This window comes from Erinaceus europaeus, chromosome 3 (assembly GCF_950295315.1).
Source record: "Erinaceus europaeus chromosome 3, mEriEur2.1, whole genome shotgun sequence".
Taxonomy (NCBI): Eukaryota; Metazoa; Chordata; class Mammalia; order Eulipotyphla; family Erinaceidae; genus Erinaceus; species Erinaceus europaeus.
In genome coordinates, this window is record NC_080164.1 from 168,684,426 (window position 1) to 168,705,830 (window position 21,405).

The window sequence follows — 21,405 nt, forward strand, 5'->3', positions numbered from 1 at the left end:
TAAATGAACCAGCTTACCCATGGAGATGGAAATGAACTAGATGCAATTTCTAGACTCAACTGTAAATCTGAAAGTCCATTTAAGCATATAACCCATACTAGAAAATCAACAGCATCTGTGCAAAGTTCATGCCCTGTCTCTCTTCAACTCTTGGAGAAGCAAAGTTACTTGAAGAAGTGCTTTTGCTTCTTTACTTGCAAATAGAGGTAACAATGCTTGGAAGAAGCCTTGGAGAGAATCTGGAACAATGCTTGGAAGAAGCCTTAGAGAGAATCTGGGAGGAGACCTGATTTCTAATGGAAATGCTTTATTTTTTCTTGACAATTGTCAGTGTAAAGACCTATTGAGGAATAATGAGCTATTTTCTGGATATTTTCTTTCTTTCTTTCTTTCTTTCTTTCTTTCTTTCTTTCTTTCTTTCTTTCTTTCTTTCTTTCTTTTTGCCTCCATGGATATTTCTTGGGCTCAGTGCAGGCACTATGAATCCACTGCTCCTGTTGGCCATTTTTCCCCATTTTATTCAATATGACAGAGAGAAATTGAAAGGGGGGGAGAGAGAGATAGAGATAGAGAGAGATGGGGAGAGAGAGAGAGAGAGAGATATGCAGACTTACTTCATTGCTTGTGAAGTGTTCCATCTGCTGGTGGACAGTGAGGGATCAAACATGGATCCTATGTGCACTTAACCGGGTGTACCATTGCCCAGCCCCCATGGTTCCCTTTGGGTATTTCCTTATAAAATAACTGATGGAATTTCAGTGTAAGCATTTTCAGTCCGACTGTTGATATGACCTCACTGTCTCAATGTCTTCCTTCCCTTCAAAGGCAAGTCCCTCAAGGGTAGAGATGCTTCCGGTTTGTTTCTGTCTCTGTACTGAGTGAGCTCTGAGCCTGGTCCAGATTCAGCCCTGATGATGTTTACTGGACTGAGTGGAACTGTAACTCAATCTGGAAGGAAGCTGAGATGTAATGGGGCCTCCAGGCCCTGATTCTACACTGGAGCTGAGATTGGCAAAAGCTATGTGACTTCCCTGAGTGCTACTGCTGGTTAGAGAGGAACAAGACTGCAATCCAACTCTCTTTTCTCTGAACTGTTACTCCATTTGTTGTCTATGCTTCAACTTTATCATCCCTACAATCAGAACCAGAGTACATTATTTGTGTCTGGGTAGATATTTTATCGTGACATTTCTATCTGGAGTTTTCTATGCCTCCACTTTCTCATCTGTAAAATTGGCACTAGAACACAGGGTGTATTATCTTTGTTTAGATATCTGTTTATTATAGCACCACATCTGAACAAAAGCTATAGTCTTAACATCAGGAACATGGGATCTAGAGTTAGATCTCTGACTTGTCACCTCAGTGAAACTTGTCACCAATCTGTACTTCTTCCTCTTTATCATCTATAAAATGGAGATAATTTTTCTATTTGCTTTAAAAGTCTGTTGTGAGGATTAAGTGAATGTATTGGTAGAACATACTTAGAAGAGCACTTCAGTAAGTATGATATAGGAAATACTCATAGGCTACACTTTGCCAGCTACTATCACCTATTAAGTCAGATTGGTCATTAAGTAGTATTTTATGTGCAAAGCACAGTCCCATCTAAGTAGAGGAGAAAGGGACTAAAGATGTTGCTCTGGAACTTAAGGCCTTACTGGGAAGAGCACAGCAGATCACTACGACCACAGGACAGCCACAAGATGCTCCATGTATCCTGGAAGCTCTGTGTGGCCTCCGTTCTATTTAAGGGGTTGCATGAAGGAGCCGAGTTTTTAAAGTTTTATTGCTACCAGGGTTATGACGGGGGCTCAGTGACAGCACTACATACCTACTGCTTCTGTCAGCCACTTTCTCTTTTTGTCTTTCCCTTTTCATTTGATAGGACAGAGTGAAATTGAGGGAGGAAAGGGAAGAGAGAGAGAGGGAGAGAGAACACCAGCAGACCTGCTTCACTGCTTGTGAAGTGTCATCTCTGCATGGGGGAATGGGAGCTTGAACCCCAGTCCTTGCCCATGGTAACATTTGTGCTCAACCAGGCACACCACCACCTGACCCTGAAACTCGCTCTTAAAACAAAAAGAAACAACACAAAGCAAAACAAAAACAGACATATCAGACAAAGAATTTGGAAAGAGTATTCAGGCAAAGAGAGAGAACATGTCGGAGATGGAAGGGCTGTCAAGTACATGCATGGCCAGGTAGATATGAATGACACTATCTGAAGAGAGATTTCCAGAGCACAAGATGACCTCTGGGCTCTTGATGGTGTGGATAGTAATCAACAGAATAGCAGTGAAAGATAATAAATAGAAATGATACGGTCTTTCATACTGTGAGGATAAACAAAAAACCTATGAGGACTCAGAAAATACAGAGAAGGGACTAATTAGTATCAGCAACAGTGAACATTCACCAGGATCCCATTTTGTGCCAAGAGCTGTTAAAAGCGCTGCTTTCCTTTTATTAACTTGGAATCCTCATCATGATGAAATTGGGAGAAGCTAGTTGTATCCTCATTTTGTGCATGAGGCAGCTTCATGGAGAGGTTAAGATCACTTAATTACCACATGGGACCTTGACCAAAGTAGCTTGAATCCAGAACTTGTAAGTACACTATAATTATGTCCTGCCAACTCGAGCAGGGGAGGGCTGAAGGAGGGACTGCAGGGTGATTCTGCAATGTAGATGGCCTTTGATCAGGAGTGTAGACAGTGAAACCCTGAGTTAGAATTCAGGCTCCTCGACTGCATCAATATGTTACTCAAGGCAGTTAGGACAATTGTGCCTCTTAGTAGTTGTACTCTAATGATTAATTGGCTAACTGAGTTTCTCATGGAGGCACAATCCAAGTTCATAGCTCTTGTTACATGTGGGGAAAGAGGTCTCTAGCACTGGCTGGTCTAGTAGCTAGGACGTGTGCGCCAAGGAGGCCATGATGTACCGGAAGTGGCAGATTGGAAAGTAGAAATGTGACCTTGGGCCATTCTCTCCCCTCTCTGAGCTATGGTTTTCTCTGTAAGTTAGGAAATAAATGCACACTTCTTGGGCAAATATTCTGTGGAATTATGTGTGATTTTGGGAGTAAAAAACTATGCTGGAAAATATTCTTTAATTGTAGAAATTTGTTTTTATTGGTTGAAACTTTAAGGAGAATTATCTTTGAAATAATAACCACCATGAGAAAATAGTTTCATCCACTAGCTATCTTCCCTTCCTATTGCTCTCCAATTATTACATTGCTAATCTCTTAATTTTTTTGATTATCTTTATTTATTGGGTAGAGATAGTCAGATATTGAGAGGGAAGGGGGAGATAGAGAGGGAGACAGATAGACACCTGCAGCACTGCTTCACCACTCACAAAACTTTCCCTCTGCAGGTGAGGACTGGGGGCTCAAACCTGGTTCCTTGTGCATTGTAATGCACTCAACCAGGTGTGCTACCACCAGGCCCCACATTGCTAGTTTCTTTGTGAGAAGGAAAATAAGTAGATTCTATGCTTACAGGTCTCAAGAAGAGGTTCATTTCTTCATGCTTGAAGTACCTTATTTTGGGTACAGATGGGACTATGATACAGAGTTTCAGTTTACTTCATGTTTAGAGGAATATGACTTAAGGAGCGAACATCATATGACAAGTGAGTCAGTAGTGATAATAAGCTAAAATCAGCACCCAAGGACTCACACTGACCAGTTCTAACTATATGTCAAGAGTATGAAGGACATAACACAAATGGGTTGAGTGTAGAAGCACTGAAAACTTAGGTTCATCAGGGAATAAAAAAAATATTTTTTTTCTTTTATTCTTACTTCTTTGTCTCAAAGTGTGTTTGAGAAGACCACTTTCTCACTGTTGGTAATTCCTATTACTTTTTTTAAAAACAGGGAGATTCATTGATTCATTCATTTGGACAAGGGAGGTGAAAAGTTTGATCTATTTCCTAACTTCAATTATCATAGATTCACAAAGCCAGAAGAGACGTTGGGATGACATCTCCTTGTTTGTTTTCACCCTACATGCTCCTCTAGACAGAAGCAAATCCAAAAGGCTAGAGATAGATAACCTTACATAGCTCCTCTCCATAACTCATTCCTAGGTCTAACAAATGATTCTTAAGTTAAAAAAAAAAAAAAAAAATCCTTGTGGCGGGTTTAAACTACACCCATTGGAGCTTAGGACCAGTTCAGCTCCTTCTTCCTTCCTGGAGGTGGAGAAAAACAGTTCAGTCACTGTCCTCAGGAATCAGCCTTCCTGGCCTTGAAAATCATTATGAAAGCAGCTCTGAGGTTTTGCCTCTCAAGGCTAAGCAATGGAAATCCTTAGCTATAATTCTTCATTTCTATCATCTTGAGGTTATCTCAGTTTACTTGTTGTCCTTAACTTCTACATGCTAGAGCTTTTCAAGAGAATCTAACTAGGGTTAACCGATAGTGATTGTCTTCGTATTTATTTAGTCAGCACATTAATTGAACTCTATATTGGAAAAAAAAAAAAAAAAACAACTAGATTTCTGGCAATGTCCTGAGGGTACAAAGATAAGTTAACACAGTACTAGGTAGTGTGCCCAGTACATATTAGGAACCACTGCTTCCTGATATATGTACTTAAATGTATTCATTAACTTGCTTTTTTAAAAGTATTTTTGATAGATCTTTTTTATTTTATCTTTTTGGTTATTGGACAGAGATAGCTAGAAATAAAGAGCTAAGGGGGTGATAGAGAGGGAGAGAGACAAAGAGACACTTGCAACACTGCTTCACCACTCACAAAGTTTCCCCCTGCAGGTGGGGACTGGGGACTTGAACTTGGGTCCTTAGGCACTGTAATATGTACGCTAAACCAGGTGCGCCACCACCTGGCCCCCTATTCATTCACTTTCTATGTCTGTTTCCTCATGAGCAAAATGGGCTTATTTTAAGGGATTATATGGAAAACTATACTTAACACACTTGAAATAGCTGTGACAGAGTTATGGTATGGCCACTTTTCATTTGTCAAATGAAATAAGACCCTGCCTTCAAGTTGTGCCCACTCTACTTGGAAGGGTCCACTAATAAAGAATCAACTAGTCACAATACGTATGTTTTGTGTCCTCCTGGCAGCCAGAGGCAGACAATGAGGATGCAGAGGACCAAGATGAATTATGCCTCAGGCTATCAGGAATGGTTTTGTGGCTCCGGCGAGTTGCCTGTTTGACTTCTCTCTTAAATTCATATTTCATTGATTTATAGGACTGGGGGGGAGAATCCAACAGATCACTGGGTTGGATTTTAGGGAATGTCAAAGGGCTTTTGGAGGAGGTAGAGGGTGGAGAGTAACTCTAGGCTGGGGGTGGGGGTTGTGAATAAAGACTCAGAAAAGAAATGTAAGACACCTGTTTGACAAATGGTGGGTAATGATTATATTGGTAGTTTTGCCATGGGGTGTGATGGGCAGTAAGGCTGGGAGGAGGTTCTTCTGTCTGGGTGACAGCAGGTTGTAAATGGTGTTAAACACTTTGCAGTGGCAAACCCTTCAGCTCCTATCCTTGACCTTACCTGTGCTCCCGACTCCTGGAGCTTTATTTTAAAAGGCTAGAGCAGTCAGAAATCCTGCCAGAACATTTGATGTTTCTCTCCTAGCAGTTTTCTTACTCTGTCTTGGATCAGAGTTATGTGTTAATCCCTGGAGACTAGAACTTGAATCGTATTCATCTCCGCTCCCACCCCCCAACTCTCTCAGGATCAAGCATAGTAGCAGACATGAAGGAGACTTAAATCATGTGTGCAGGAGTCAGGTTTGCCATGTATAAGCAGTGCCCTCATCTGCTTGTTCTAAAACGACCAATTGTGCTTATGCGTGAATGAACAAATGCAAACCGAAGAATTCAGGGATTTTAGTTTTCAAATTTGACTCAATTTCAAGCACCTCTTGGGAAGGGAACAGTTTTGTATAACCACCCTTCACTCCCCAATATATATATATGAAATAAATTCTCCCTCTGGTGTTTTATTTTATTCTTTTTCTTTTTTACATTCAATCTCCTGTACTCCTGAGTGCCATATTCATGGCTGATTAACCTGACGCTGTTGACTGGCTACGGAAGAAGGGCAAACGCTAGAAAAAGAAGAAGAAGAATTCTGATCAGGGTCTGGCGAACTGTGAGTGAGTTGAAAGCTCACATTCTTCCCTTTTGGAACTGTTCCTAGAGCGCTGGGGTCCAGAGGCCACAAGCCATGCTGATGAATCCATGCCTGGGAGAACCTTCAAGTTGTGGAGAGCTGGTTTCAAAGAGGGTGTGTGTGTGTGTGGGGGGTGGGAAGTCAACCGTCCTTGAGTAGCTAAATAAACAAATATGTTTTATATCAAGTTTCCCCAGTTGAAAAAAAAATGTCATAATAAGTGAGAAATCCTCAAGCCGTAACAGCTGGTTGAAGGCAGCTATTCTCTCACTCAGGGCACACAAGCGGCAATTTTCTATCTAATTCTCTCCTCAATCATTCCATGGCCCCTGTCTCAAGCTCAATTTAAGCTCAGTCCCCAGTACACAGAGCCGCTGTGCAGTGTATAACGAAATGAGTCGCCAAAGGGACCAAGGGGGATGCTGGAATCATGTAGTGACCTAAAGCTTGAGTTCCCCCCAAACAGTCCGGGGGATCGGGCAACACCTCTCTCTGAAGCCTCTCATGCAATTCTCGCTAAATAGGTGATACCTCCTTTAGCCTTTCAACTGTGATGATCACTGCCTTATGGAATAATGTGATCAGGCTTGGCCTGATATTTCAGTTCAAATGCTCAGCCCATGTATGGGGAAAAACAGACAGATTTACTGGAGACTCAGGGGGTACTGCCTGGATGGAACGTTGGCTGCCTCAAGGGCTTTGAATTGAAATGGAAACAGGCTGGCTCACCGCAGAACTCCATTACTGCTGATGACTGTTTGTCTTTTTCAGAAGAGTTCGGGTGAGCAATAAATATGACCGCTCTTTAGGGAGAGTGTCCTGGAAACTATTGGATCTTACCTTACACTTGTCAAGTGTATTTCATTTTTCAAAAGTGCCCCCCCCCACTTCTATTCCCATTTGAATCTCACAGCAGCCCTAGTAAAGAAATGACAGTCAGGTTCCTGTTAGTACCTCATCAAAGAAACAAACCAAAAGGGTGACAGGGTAAGAGCCTCACCCAGTAGGACGAGGATGAGAACCCAGGTCTGCAAGGAATTCTGTGCTTGTTCACTCAGATCAAGCTGCCTGTCTGTCCGTCAATTGAGGTTCAGCTCTCCTGAGGCTTGTGAGCAAGTGGGTCTTTAAGGGAATACTCAATTAGCCTCAGTCAATTATCCCCACCCTACAAAAGTGTGACAGGTAATGCTAAGAAATTCTGTGTAATCGTTTCTGGGGAAGGGCTTCTCCCACAATGCCAACAATGAAATTGTCTTGTGAAAAAGCAAGATGTTCACGTTTCTCCATGCTGGTCTTAATGCTTCAGGCATGGGCTTCTCGCAGTGGTGGGAGTCCAGCAGGGCTATTACACAGCCAGTAATCCAAGGATATGCTGCAGAAATACATGATTTTGCATAACACTCAAAGAGATTTTATTTTTAGCATCGCTGGATTCCTTTTTTCGTGCTGGAAAAGGAGGCATGCTGTTTTCCACATCAGCCCCTTACCAAGATGTAACTTAAATAGCATGAATCACCTCTACCCCACCCTTTGAGTGAATCAAAGCGATTTTTGTTGGTGGATCAAAGATCTGAATGAATGAGACCAGAAGGTTTCTATAATAAATTTTTGGAAAACAAAATGGCCAAGAAGTCACATACTGCAGTTTTATTATTTGTGGAGGAAAGATATTAAACCTTTGATGCACTTTTTAAAAAGTATTTTAAAGAGTTATTTATTAAGGAGTGAGATGGGAAAAAGAGAAGCAGAGCATCAATGGCACATGTGATGCCAGGAATCAAACTTGGGACTTGACACTTGAGAGCCCAATGTTTATCTACGGAACCGTCTCCCAGGTAACAGATGCTCTAGCCTCTGAAACATATTCTCTCCTCCTTAGTAACTGATGTGATATTGACACCTAGCTCGAGAAACTATGGCAAAGCATCTTTTATGGTACTGTGTACCATTAGTTAACTCTGTGTGTCTTTGTTTCACCTGCCATTATCAACCTGTTTTTCTCTTCTGCCTCCTTTCTCAACCAAAATAACCACGCAAAATCACAGTCATCCTAAAGAAATCCAACCACGAGCTCATACTTGAAATATTAAAATGCAGTATTTGTTATATTACTTACAAACATGAGCTCTGGAGTCAAACTAAGGTGAATCCTACTTCATCAATGAGTAATTGGGTAATTCTGAATTTGGGTGGTAAAGCTGCAGCTTCATTATCTTAGAAATGAAATTATAATACTGACTTTTTATTAATATAATCATTACAATTAAAGCTAATTAACAGAACACACCTGATTATACAACTAAATCATCAGGCAAAGTGGCCATCATACAGAAACATGCAATAAAACTTAGAATTATTATGATTTTTTTTAAAAAAAGATATTACTTTCAAACCAACTTCATGACAGTGCTATGCAGAATCCTATTTTTGTCAACTTAATAATATACAGGGCACATGTGAGATATAAAAAAGAATATAAAAGTGTTAATATACACTCCTATTAGTTACAAAAAGAAAAAGAAAAAAGAAGCAAGGGGCCAGGTGGTGGTGAACCTGGTTGAGTGCACACATTACAATATGCAAGGACCCAGGTTCAAGCCCCTGGTCCCCACCTGCAGGGAGAAAGCTTCATGAGTAGTGATTCAGGGCTTTAGGTGTCTCTCTGTCTCTTTCCCTCTTTAAACTATTTATATAACCTTACATCAAAAATGTAAGGGGGTGATTTTGATAAAATAGTAAAGTTAAGTTAGTGAGACTATACTTTGGATTAAATATGGTATTGAAGACTAACAAAGGGTAGTACAGACAAGAACAAGGTTTAAATTCCAAAGGATAAAGAAAATGAAAGAGGAGATGGTGTAGGTGAAGATGTGTCAACTACATTTTTTTTTGAAAGGTCAAAAGAGAATAAACAAGTGGTAATGAACTTGGCACAGCATTAAAACAGCAGAGAAATTTAAGCTTGTGGTGAGGGGGTGAATTAAAAAAAAAGCAGATTTTCTTGCTCTGCCAATTTCTAAAAATGCTCTGACATTGGATATCTTAGAAGGTGTAGGTGTGTGTGAGAATGAAAAACAGGTTAGCATTATAAAGGTGTAGAACTGGTGGGACCACAGCGAAGCACAGAAAATTCCAACCCCAACCAAACTAGGTCAGCAAAACTTTAACTTTGAGGACAAGCAGGCATTATGGAGGGACAGGTAAAATTTGTAACAAGAGTTCGTCAACAGAAGCCAGCACTATTTGGAGCAAGCAAAAAAAGGAAATGAAGAACAGAGGAAAACATTTTAAGTCTTTGGCTTTTATTTTTCATATATATATATATATATATATATATATATATATATATATTTTTTTTTTTTTTTCATTTTATGAGATCCTATATGTGAAGGTACATTCTGAAAACCAGAATAAGCCCTTGGAAATTAACAATATGAAGGAAGGCATTAAATGTGATAAGAAAGTTGGGCAATAGGGAGTCAGGCAGTAGCACAGTGGGTTAAGTGCACATGGCGCGAAACGCAAGGACCAGCGTAAGGATCCCGGTTCGAGCCCCCGGCTCCCCACCTGCTGGGGAGTCACTTCACAGGTGGTGAAGCAGGTCTGCAGGTGTCTGTCTTTATCTCCCCCTCTGTCTTCCCCTTCTCCATTTCTCTCTGTTCTATCCAACAACAATGACATCAATACTAATAACTACAACAATAAAAAACAACAAGGGCAACAAAAAGGGAATAAATAAATATGTTTTTTAAAAAATAAAGTTGGATGACACATTTGAGAACAATCACTAAAGAACTAGACAAATATCACAATTTACAATAGTCATAAATGGTCTTGTCAATATTTCCATTTTATAAATAAAAAATTTAAAAAAAAACCTGGAAGCAACCCAGGTGTCCAACAACAGATACGTGTTTGAGAAAGTTGTGGTGTATATATACACAATGGAATACTACACAGCTATTAAAAACGGTGAATTGACCTTTTTCACCTCATCTTGGATGGAGCTTGAAGGAATCACGTTAAGCCAGATAAGTAACAGAAACAGAAGGTGAATATGGGATGATCTCCCTCATAGGCAGAAGTTGAAAACAAGATCAGAAAGGAAAACACAAAGCAGAACTTGGACTGGATTTGGTGTTTTGCACCAAAGTAAAAGACTCTGGTGTGGGCAGGAAGGCTCAGGTCCTGGAACATGAAGGCAGAGGAGGACCTAGTGGGGCTTCTATTGTTATGTGGAAAACTGGGAAATGTTACACAAGTACAAAGTATTTTATTTTACAATCAACTGTAAACCATTAATCCCCCAGTAAGGGAATTTTTTAAAAGGTGAAGAGATGGAAAATAAGAGACAAGAAAATTTGACAAGCAGCCCAAGAAAGTCCCATATCCAAATAATAGAACTCTCAGGAAATTTCAGAGAAAATGCAAAGGAGGTACCTGTTAATGAAGTGACATGGGAAAAGGCCTCTGAACTGAAGCCCATGAGTTTATGCAGATAATGAATGAAACACACAGGCACAAGCATGCAAACACACACACACACACACACACACCATATGTGCTCTCATGTGGAGAGACACATCAGTGAAAACAAATTCAGATCACCTGAAATAAAACTTATGGGGGTGCATGGTGGTGGTGTACCCAGTTGAGCACACACAATATCATGAGGAAAGAAGCTTCTCCCCAGCAGGTAGGGAATGGGGTTTAAATCCAGCGTCTTTGAACACTGTAACCCATGCACTCAACTGAGTGTGCCCCCACCCAGCCCACATTAGGGAAATCTTTCTATCCAAATTTTCAGAAAATTCTGCATGAAAGGGCAAGACTGGTTTTGCATCAGAAAGGCTAGTGGAGAGAGGGAAGTAAAAGTCTAAATGGAAGGAATGAATTTCAAGGAGGAAGCCTGTGTATAATCAAAGGGAAGAAACAAAGTCAGAAATTTCCAGTGTCTCACACAGTGATTTGCATTGAATTCTAGGGGTCAGATGGTGGCGCACCTGGTTAAGCACACACACACACACACACACACACACACGCATGCACACACGCACGCACACACTACAGTGCACAAGGATCCAGGTTCAAGGCCCTGCACCTCACCTGTAAGGGGGAAGACTTCCCAAGTGGTGAAGTAGGGTTGCAGGTGGTTTCTCTGTCTCTGTCCCTCTCTATCTCCCCCTTCTTAATTTCTCTCTGTTTCTATAAAATATAAATAAAATTTTAAAAATTAGATACATTGAATTCTCCTGGAAAGAAAGATTAATTATATAATATTTTTGTTCAAAGATAGGCAGACTGAAGAATGGAGAAGTTGGGTCTTCTGAGCTTGTCCAAGCTTATAAGGGAGGAGTAGATAATCTCAGGTCTTCTTCCATTTTTTTTAATAATTGTGTCTTCTATTTACTCTTGTTTCATATTTTTAAATTATCTTTATTTATTGGATAGAGACAGCCAGAAATGAGAGGGAAGGGGAAGAAAGAGAGGGCAAGAGACAGAGAAATACTTGCAGCACTGCTTTACCACTTGCAAAGCTTTCCCCCTGCAAGTGGGGACCAGGGCCTTAAATCCTGGTCTTTGCACTTAGTAACATGTGCACTCAACCAGGTGCATCATGGCCTGACCCCAAGTAATTTTGTTTTTAATTAAATTAATTAATTTTATTTGATAGGGCAGAGAGAAATTGAGAGGAGGAGGGGAGAGAGTGGGGAAGGGAGAGAGGAGAGAGAGAGGGAGAGATGGGGGGTGGGAGAGAGAGGAGAGGGAGAGAGGGGGGTGGGAGAGAGAGGAGAGGAGAGGGAGAGAGAAGAGAAGAGAAGAGGAGAGGAGAGGAGAGGAGAGGAGAGGAGAGAAGAGGAGAGGATAGGAGAGGGAGAAGGTGAGGGAGGGAGGGTGGGAGGGAGAGAGAGAGGAGAAGAAGAAGAAGAAGAAGGAGAAGGAGAAGGAGAAGGAGGGGGAAGGGGAAGGGGAAGGGGGAGGGGAAGGGGAAGAGAAGGAGGAGAAGGAGAAGAAGAAGGAGAGAGGGAGGGAGGGAGAGAGAGAGGGAGAGAAGAGGAGGAGAGGAGAGAGTGGAGAGGGAGAAGGGGAGGGAGGGAGGGAAGGAGAGAGAGAGGAGAAGAAGAAGAAGAAGAAGGAGAAGGAGAAGGAGAAGGAGAAGGAGGAGAGAGAGAGAGAGAGAGAGAGAGAGAAGAGAAGAGAAGAGAAGAGAAGAGAAGAGAAGAGAAGAGAAGAGAAGAGGAGAGGAGGAGGAGGGGAGGGGAGAGGGAGAGGAGAGGGGAGGAGAGGGGAGGAGAGGGGAGGAGGGGAGGGGAGAGGAGAGGAGAGGAGAGGAGAGAGGAGGAGGAGAGGAGAGGAGAGGAGAGGAGAGAAGAGGAGGAGAGGAGAGGAGAGGAGAGGAGAGAAGAGGAGAAGAGGAGAGGAGAGGAGAGGAGAGGAGAGGAGAGGAGAGGAGAGGAGAGGAGAAGAAAGGGAGAGGGAGAGGGAGAGGAGAGGACAGGAGAGGACAGGAGAGGAGAGGAGAGGAGAAGAAAGGGAGAAGGAGAGGGAGAGGGAGAGGGAGAGGGAGAGGAGAGGAGAGGAGAGGAGAGGAGAGGAGAGGAGAGGAGAGGAGAGAAGAGGAGGAGAGGAGAGGAGAGGAGAGGAGAGGAGAGGAGAGGAGAGGAGAGGAGAGGAGAGGAGAGGAGAAGAAAGGGAGAGGGAGAGGGAGAGGGAGAGGGAGAGGGAGAGGGAGAGGGAGAGGGAGAGGAGAGGAGAGGAGAGGAGAGGAGAGGAGAGGAGAGGAGAGGAGAGGAGAAGAAAGGGAGAGGGAGAGGAGAGGAGAGGAGAGGACAGGAGAGGAGAGGAGAGGAGAGGAGAGGAGAGGAGAGGAGAGGAGAAGAAAGGGAGAGGGAGAGGGAGAGGGAGAGGGAGAGGAGAGGAGAGGAGAGGAGAGGAGAGGAGAGGAGAGGAGAAGAAAGGGAGAGGGAGAGGGAGAGGGAGAGGGAGAGGGAGAGGGAGAGGGAGAGGGAGAGGGAGAGGGAGAGGGAGAGGGAGAGGGAGAGGTTGGGAGAGGGAAAGGGATAGGGATAGGGATAGGGATAGGGAGAGGGAGAGGGAGAGGGAGAGGGAGAGGGAGAGGGAGAGGGAGAGGGAGAGGGAGAGGGAGAGGGAGAGGAGAGGAGAGGAGAAGAAAGGTAGAGGGAGAGGGAGAGGAGAGGACAGGAGAGGAGAGGAGAGGAGAAGAGAGGGAGAGGGAGAGGGAGAGGGAGAGGGAGAGGGAGAGGGAGAGGGAGAGGGAGAGGGAGAGGGAGAGGAGAGGACAGGAGAGGAGAGGAGAAGAGAGGGAGAGGGGGAAGGTGAGGGAGAGGGAGAGGGAGAGGAGAGGACAGGAGAGGAGAGGAGAGGAGAAGAGAGGGAGAGGGGGAAGGCGAGGGAGAGGGAGAGGGAGAGGTTGGGAGAGGGAAAGGGAGAGCGAGAGGGAGAGGGAGAGGGAGAGGGAGAGGGAGAGGAGAGGACAGGAGAGGACAGGAGAAGAAAGGGAGAGGGAGAGGGAGAGGGAGAGGGAGAGGGAGAGGGAGAGGGAGAGGGAGAGGGAGAGGGAGAGGGAGAGGAGAGGGAGAAGGAGAGGGAGAAGGAGAGGGAGGGGGGAGAGAGAGAGAGAGAGAGAGGGAGGGAGGGAGAGAGAGAGAGAGAGAGAGAGAGAGAGAGGGAGATTGTTGCATCCTACCCTTTCAGTGCAGATAGGGATCAGGGGCTTGAAATCAGGCCATTGCACAAGGTAACGTGCTCAGTCAGGTGTGCCGCCACTCAGCCACTTGTCTCAGATCTTTCTTGCCCCAGAGCTTCTTGTTTTCTTTCCCAGAAGTGAGAAGAAATTCAAGATTTGGCTTTTTGGGGTATTTTCAATTTGTTCCAATTTTTCTTTACTCAGAGTCTCTTGTTCCCAGGGTTTAGTGTTTGCTGGGCCCATCCACTTTTCCTTCTGGTACAGGTTCTCATTTCCTTGTGATAGGTATCCGCAAAGCTTTCTCATCCCTAGCTTAGGTCCTTTTCAATCATCATGCTGTAGGACCCTAATGGCCTCTCTGCCCCGTCTCTTGCCCTCCTTTCCCAGAGTCCTTTACTTTGATGCGATACATTGTGTCGGGTCCAGATTTCACTTGGAGAATTCCCTTTCTGTTCTTGTTTCTTAAATTCCACCTATAAGTGAGATAATCCAATATTCATCCTTCTCTTTTTGGCTTCTCTCACTTAATACTATTCCTTCAAATTCCATCCAAGATGAGGCAAAGGAGATGACTTCATCACTAAATACAGGAACCTTTCAGACAGTCATGGTTCAAGATGTTGGGACAGCTTGAGGCTGCTCAGAGAAGTTTGTATGTGCACTGCAAGGAGAAATGTGTTGGAATTTTTGATTGTCAATTACATGGGGGCCATAGATTATTATGAAGTATATGGCACCCGACTGTAGAAGGTGAATAAGCCATTCAAAATCAAGTTTCTCTCGGTGTGCTTGAATTCCTTCTTTTCAGATATATAAGAATGATGTCACCAATTAAATAAGTGAAAAAAATCTATAAAACGAAAGAAACACTATTATCGTTGAATGATACATGTAGGTAAGACTGGGGAGAGTTACAGGTGCAGAATTTTAATGTTTTGCTTCTGTGGCTACAACTGCAAAGCCTGCATTCATGTTTCCATTCTTAGCTCTGTTTTCTTTCAGCTTGAATAAATGTTTCCCTTACTCAAAAGCTCTAATGCTTTATTTTAGCCTAACAGGGATAAATCTCATACAAGACCTGTTTTAAAGGATTCTTTGAGGTTTTGAAGAAATAAAATATTTTCTATTTTAGTTCTTCTTCTTCTCTTTCTCTCTCTTTTTTTTTTCTGGGAAAACTCAAACATAAATGAACTTTTTAAAAGTTGGAACTGCTGGGACCAGATAATGGTACACCTGGTTGAGCACACATGTTATAATGCACAAGGACCCAGGTTCAAACCCCCAGCCCCCGCCTGCAGGGGGAAAGCTTTGTGAGTGGTGACCCAGTGCTGCCGGGTGTCTCTCTATATCTTTCCTTATCTATCACTTATTTCCCTCTTGATGTCTGGCTCTACATATCCAATAGATAAATATTACAAAAATTTAAAAATTAAAGTTTAAATTGCTCTCCTACCTAGGAGACTGGTCATGAACTGAGATGTGTTCAGAGAAGTGAAGAAGAAGTGATGGACATTAGGGTTATTTAGTCTCACTTGGCCCTGTCAGTGACCCTTGAGGAATAGCTGTGAGCTCAGTATGCATGTCAAAAATTCAAAATAGGGGCCTGAATGGTGACTCAGGTACTGAGCACATTTTTACTTAGTGCAAGAACCTGAGTGCAAGCTTCTTGTCCCCATATGCAGGAGAGAAGCTTCACAAGTGATGAAACAGCACTGTAGGTGTCTCTGATTCTCTCTGTTTCTCTCTCTCCTTCATCTCTCACTCTCTGTCAGTGATAAGGGGGAAATGGTTACTGGAGCTGTATAGTAACACAGTCTCAGCAGTAACCCTGGTGACAAAATAAAAATAACAAAATTAAAAGTGTATCTGACCTCATCATGATCATGTAAATTGCAAGTAAATAACACACACACACACACACACACACACACAATGCATGCTTATATGTTTTCTCAGAAGATTCAAATTGTTCAAAAGAACTTGGAATGAAAAACAACCTCCTGTCCACTTATCCCAACTTTTGAGTGTGCTTCTTAGAGGCAAATAAGGCTACTCACACTCCTTGTTTTCTAAGACTTAAGGAAACAAAACTTATATACTCTGATTGAAAGCTGCTGATTACTATTTCAAAGTCTTAATAGATGCCAAATACGCATTAGAATCCATGGCTGAGTTACCTTAAAGGATCTGGAGCTGTGAGGATGAGAAGCTCCTCAGAACCTGCAGGAAATCTCTTACAATCACAAAAGAAAAGTCCAGGAAGCTGCTATGACTTCTCCAAACTCAAATGCTTATTAAGGAGATTCTAAAAAGTAAAAAGTGGGCTCTCAGACCCCCCACATGCCTTGACGAGTTGTTTTGACATATCTTAAGCTCCTTTGCCCAGTGATCTGCTAAACTAGATCTCTTCTTTAGAAAGTCAGCCTATTTCTAAGTGCTAGTTAGCAGGAATGCAGTAGAAGTGATGCATCTGTCATTTAAAGACTAGTGTAAATTACAGTGGACCTATACAAATTAAATATCCCTAAAAAAAAATGACCCAGTCTGGCAGGCAATAGAAGAAAGGAAACAGGTTAACTGCAACAGGAAAAGAAAAGCACCATCAATACAGAAACTATGAAATATTAGGAAGTATGACCATTAGGTATCTTTTTTAGAATATTTTTTAATTAGTGATTGAATAATGACTGACAAGATTGTGGTAGAAGAGGGGTACAATTTCATACAACTCTCACTACCAGAGTTCCCTATCCCACCCCCTCCAGTGGAAGTTTCCCTAATGTTAATGCTGTGGGACTGTTCCACTGTTCAGGAAGCTTGTCCTAGTGTTGTCCTATGACACCAGGAACTATAATCTGGTCCCTATTCACAGCCAAGTTTGCATTCTACAGGGGGATCTTTCTTCCAGCCCCTCCTTTATTCTTTTTAGAAATAAATTGTAACTTGATTTTTAAAATTATCTTCATTTATGAAATCGAGACAGCCAGAAATCTAGAGGGAAGGGAATGATAGAAAAGAAGAAAGACACTGCTTTGCCATTTGCAAAGCTTTCCCCTTGCAGGTGGGGACTGGAGGCTCGAACCTGAGTCCTTACACATTGTAACACATATGCTTTCAACCAGGTGTGCCCACCCCCAGCCCCACTCTCTGTTTTAATTCTGTTAGTTTTACCTTTGTTCAGTGTTGGAGCTCTTCCTAGTTTTATGTGATGTTTGGTGTACTTTGGTGGGTGAATGTTTGGGTCTGGCGATGTGAACATTGTCTTTACATCATTAATTAGTGGTAATTACTTCACGTTTGATGTCATTTTGGCATATGTGTTTCATAGGAATTCTTTTCATATTTTAGGGGAAATTTGTACTATCTTTATATACATAATTTCTCCTTTGGATTATCATTAAGTTAAAAAGAAGTAGTGATGGTTCTGTGACTATGGAAGGTCATATAATAGGAAGACATAAGAAATCTGAACACACACAGCATCTCTCTCTCTTGCCGTGTGTGTGTGTGTGTGTGTGTGTGTGTGTGTGTGTGTGTGTGTGTGTGTGTGTGTTTGCCTACCTATGGAGGTGATGATAAGTTAAAGCAAGAACTAAAAGAATGTTCTGGAATTCTAGGAGTTGGCTTTACCAGAGACTGGCACATTTGGGATCTAGTCTTGAGGTCAGAAAGAGTTTGAGCATGTAGTAGCTAAGTCAGTTAGGTCAGATTCACAGACTGAAAGAAAACATAATTGACTTAGGGGTTGGCAAAATGATTCTGTAAAGGACCAGAGGGTAAATAGTTGAGGCTTTCCCAGCCATCAGTTCCTGCTTGCAAGTCTAAAAAGACTCAGCTCTGCCATTGTAGCATGAAAGCAGTGTGGCTGGGATCCAATGAGACTTTTATTTACAGTTATGGAAATACAAATGTCATCATTTTCAGATGCCTTCTTTCAAGAGGTATTTTCACCCATTTAAAAACTATACGTAAAAAACATTATTCCTATGTCCTGGGTGGTGATTATCTGAGTTTGGATAATGAGTCCTATGCAAAAGGTGGAGGCCTAGCATTCAGAAAATGACTCTATCATCCTAGCCATTTCTCTTCCTCCTTCAGTTTGTGGTTTCTGAGATCTTAAGTCCTCTCTGTTTCACTTTGTTTAGTGTAAACCCACAGTCTTGACCCAAGACACAGTGAAGTCTGTGTGTGATCTTTTCATGCTAAAACCCCACTTCCTGATGCACAAAGCACTCGAGTGGGTAAAACAAAGAGGGCTCTTTTCTGCATCTCACAGGCCGTTTTCTGAGTGTGTTTGGCATTCTTCACAGAGGCATTACAAGAGAGATGTTACCCTCTTTAAGTGCATTCTGCATTGGGATACAGTTCTGTGCAGCCTAGCCACTGGTGAGAAAGCCTTGCCGTGTGTCCTTTGAGTTCAAACTTCTTTCACATTCTAGGCTCTTTACTATGTTAGGACATATCAGAAATGCACTTGGTGAAGAGTGCTAAGCTACATACCTGACTGGTCCCTGATACCCCTCATTTGTAGTAGAACTTAAAAGTCATATTCCAGGTATTCTGTAGGTGGCTCACTCCCAACAGAGTGCATATGTTACCATTCCCAAGGATCTGGGTGTGAGCTTGGCGCTACCCCATAGGTGCACCTGCAGGAAGAGAACTTGACGAGAGGTAGAGCAGTGCTGGGGTGTCTCTTCTTCTCTCTGTGTCTCTTTCTTCCTATAGTGTACACTATCATCATGATGTGTAGGTGGCAAGGTTTTTCCATAGGCAACTTCTGATGCACGTGGCTAATTTACTCTCAGGGATGTCACCCATCAAATGGTGAAACTGTAGCTGAAAGCCAAATTGAGGCCTTTACACAGCATTGTCTCAGCTAGGCTATTGCCTCTAGTTTTGAGTTTATAGGGCTTGGCATCTAAAACCACTTGTAAACTTTGATTGGATGAGGTCAGTTATTCTTAAAATTTATTGCAGCAGAGAGTGTTTATGTATTTTATTAATGTGTTTGCTTACTGCTAAACAAAAGTCATTGACTTGTGTGTAGGAGGGCATCTCTTATTCCTTAGAGGGTGAAAAATTAATATGCATATTCAAATTCTTGAGCAATTAGTTCCTTTCATTTAGTTGACCTGAAGTATCCCCCCCCTTGGTCATTAGGACAGATATATAAGGAAAGAAAAGAATTTAAATAAAGAGAATATAACTTGAAAGTTAAATTCCTTGGAGAGTATAGGATGGGTGAAGATAAAGTTGTTTGTAAATTACTTGATTTTCTTCCTACCATTTATTTATGCCATATGTAGATGTCTATAGTATTTACTCATTCTTTTATTTTTTATTGCCCCTAGTGTTTTATCTCTAGCTTGATGCCAGCATGGCAAATTCACTACTATGGGTGACTTTTTTTTTCTGCTAGGTTGCAAATTTAAAAAAAAGAATAATTTATTTTATATAAGTATATACTAAATGTTGCATGTTTACATACTCAAACAATTCTTTGCTTATCTGAAATGCAGTTTAATGAGCAACCTATGTTTTAACTGACATTATTCCTAGTAAATACTTTCTTTTTTTTCTTCTCTCTTTTTTAAAAATTTTATTTATAAAAAGGAAACACTGACAGAAACCATAGGAAGAGATGGGTACAACTCCATACAATTCCCACCACCAGAACTCCGTATCCCATTCTCTCTCCTGATAGCTTTCCTATTCTTTTTCCCTCTGGGAGTATGGACTAAGGGGCATTATGGGGTGCAGAAGGTGGAAGGTCTGGTTTCTGTAATTGCTTCTCCACTGAACGTGGGTGTTGAAAGGTCAGTTCATACTCCCAGCCTGACTCTCTCTTTCCCTAGTGGGGCAGGGCTCTGGGGATGTGGGGCTCCAGGACACATGGTGGGGTCCTCTGTCAAGGAAAGTCCAGTTGGCATCACTGTAGCATCTGGAACCTGGTAGCTGAAAGAAGAGTTAATATATAAAGCCAAACAAATTGTTGACTAATCATGAACCTAAAGGCTGGAATAATGCAGATGATTTGGAGGTCTTCATTTTGTAGATAGTTAGTAGACCTATTTAGTTATATTCCAAAGGGCCCATGACTATACTTGTGTTTCTTTTTTAAGTGAGAGATATAGATAGAGACACACCTATAGCACTAGTTCACCACTTGTGAAGTGCCCCCCAACCTCCAGCAAGTGGAGACCAGGAATTTGAACCTGGGTCCTTTAGCATGGTAACATGCATACTCCTCTACTTATTCTTTAGTTTGCTAAATAATTTTGAGAATTCATGCCCTCAGCAATGCCCTGACTTGTATGGGAAATACCAAGGAAGACCCTAGTCTTGATCCAGGAAATATGTAATGTCATGGGAGAAACCAAGGAAGCCCCAAATAATTTATTAGTAATATAAAACATGACAGAGCCAACACAAGAGGCAGAAAAGCTAAACTGGAGGGGGTTTAGAGAAGGAATATTCCAATGTCTGAAAAAAAAAACTATGTAAAGATACAGATAAGATCTGAGCTCTAAGAATGGTAGGCTGTACTTAGATGAAGGAAATCGAGTGTGTGTTGTGCTGGACACAGGCTACTCATTCAATCCTAACATACCCTCTGAGGAAATCTGGGCACTTTGGAATGGCAGGATAGCTCAGTAGTAAGGAGCATGCCCTCTGGAGCTGGATTTCCTGGGATTGGCTGGTGACACTGCTATGTGCTGGTCATGTGACAGCATGCATATGCCTTAGTGTCCTCCTTTTAAAAAATGGAGATTGTAGGGGCCCAGGTGGTGGCACACCTATTTAAGTGCACACACTACAGTGCACAAGGACCCAGGTTCAAGTCCCTGCTCCCCACCTGCAGGGGGAAGGCTTCAGGAGTGGTGAAGTAGAGCTATAGGAGTCTCTCTGTCTCTTTCCCTATCTCCCCTCTCCCTTTCAATTTCTCTATGTCTCTATCCGATTAATAGAGAAATTTAAAAAATAAAATAACGGAGATTATAACTGGCCAGTCTCTGTCATGGCCTTGTGATGTTTGGATGAGTTAATTCACGATAAGGTGTGACAGTGAGGCATGCCAAATATTCCTCTGATGGCGGGGGTGGTGATACCTGTCATTACCAAGCACGTAGCTCAGGGTTGGGCCCTAACCTGACTCTCCTTTAACCACAACCTTCTCTGGTCACAGAGAGGTGGTTTTGGGGAATCCATTACCTACAGAAAGGTAAAGTATAGGGTGAGGTGCCACAGTGGTTCTGTGAGGCTCCAGGGGAATAGCATTGTGATGAAATGAAGCATTTGGGGTTGGTAAGAGGACTCTGTTTAGCCCTGACCCCTCTGGGAGCCTGAGTCACCAAGGTAAATAATAGGTGACTCACAATGGTGGCAGATGTCTCTTCCCTCCTTTTATTTTATTTTATTTTTATTTATTTATTTTTTTGCCTTCAGGGTTATTGCTGGTGCTCAGTGCCTGTACTATGAATCCATTGCTCCTGGAGGCCATTTTTCCCATTTTGTTGCCTTTGTTGCTGTT

At 42.3% G+C, this 21,405-nt stretch overlaps 2 protein-coding genes across 2 annotated transcripts in view; both read left to right on the top strand.

The window, feature by feature from the left end:
• The window catches only part of LOC132537517 (zinc finger CCCH domain-containing protein 13-like), a gene marked incomplete at its 5' end in the record, with an annotated part of 115,816 nt that extends 100,835 nt beyond the window's left edge, over positions 1–14,981 (top strand). The window contains 6 exon segments of the mRNA XM_060187731.1: positions 12,341–12,851; positions 13,002–13,209; positions 13,256–13,341; positions 13,391–13,503; positions 13,606–13,752; positions 14,925–14,981. Coding sequence (XP_060043714.1) covers positions 12,341–12,851; positions 13,002–13,209; positions 13,256–13,341; positions 13,391–13,503; positions 13,606–13,752; positions 14,925–14,981 — 1,122 coding nt within the window.
• PPARGC1A (PPARG coactivator 1 alpha) overlaps positions 1–21,405 on the top strand; it is an 883,428-nt gene that overhangs the window by 501,717 nt on the left and 360,306 nt on the right. The window lies entirely within an intron of this gene.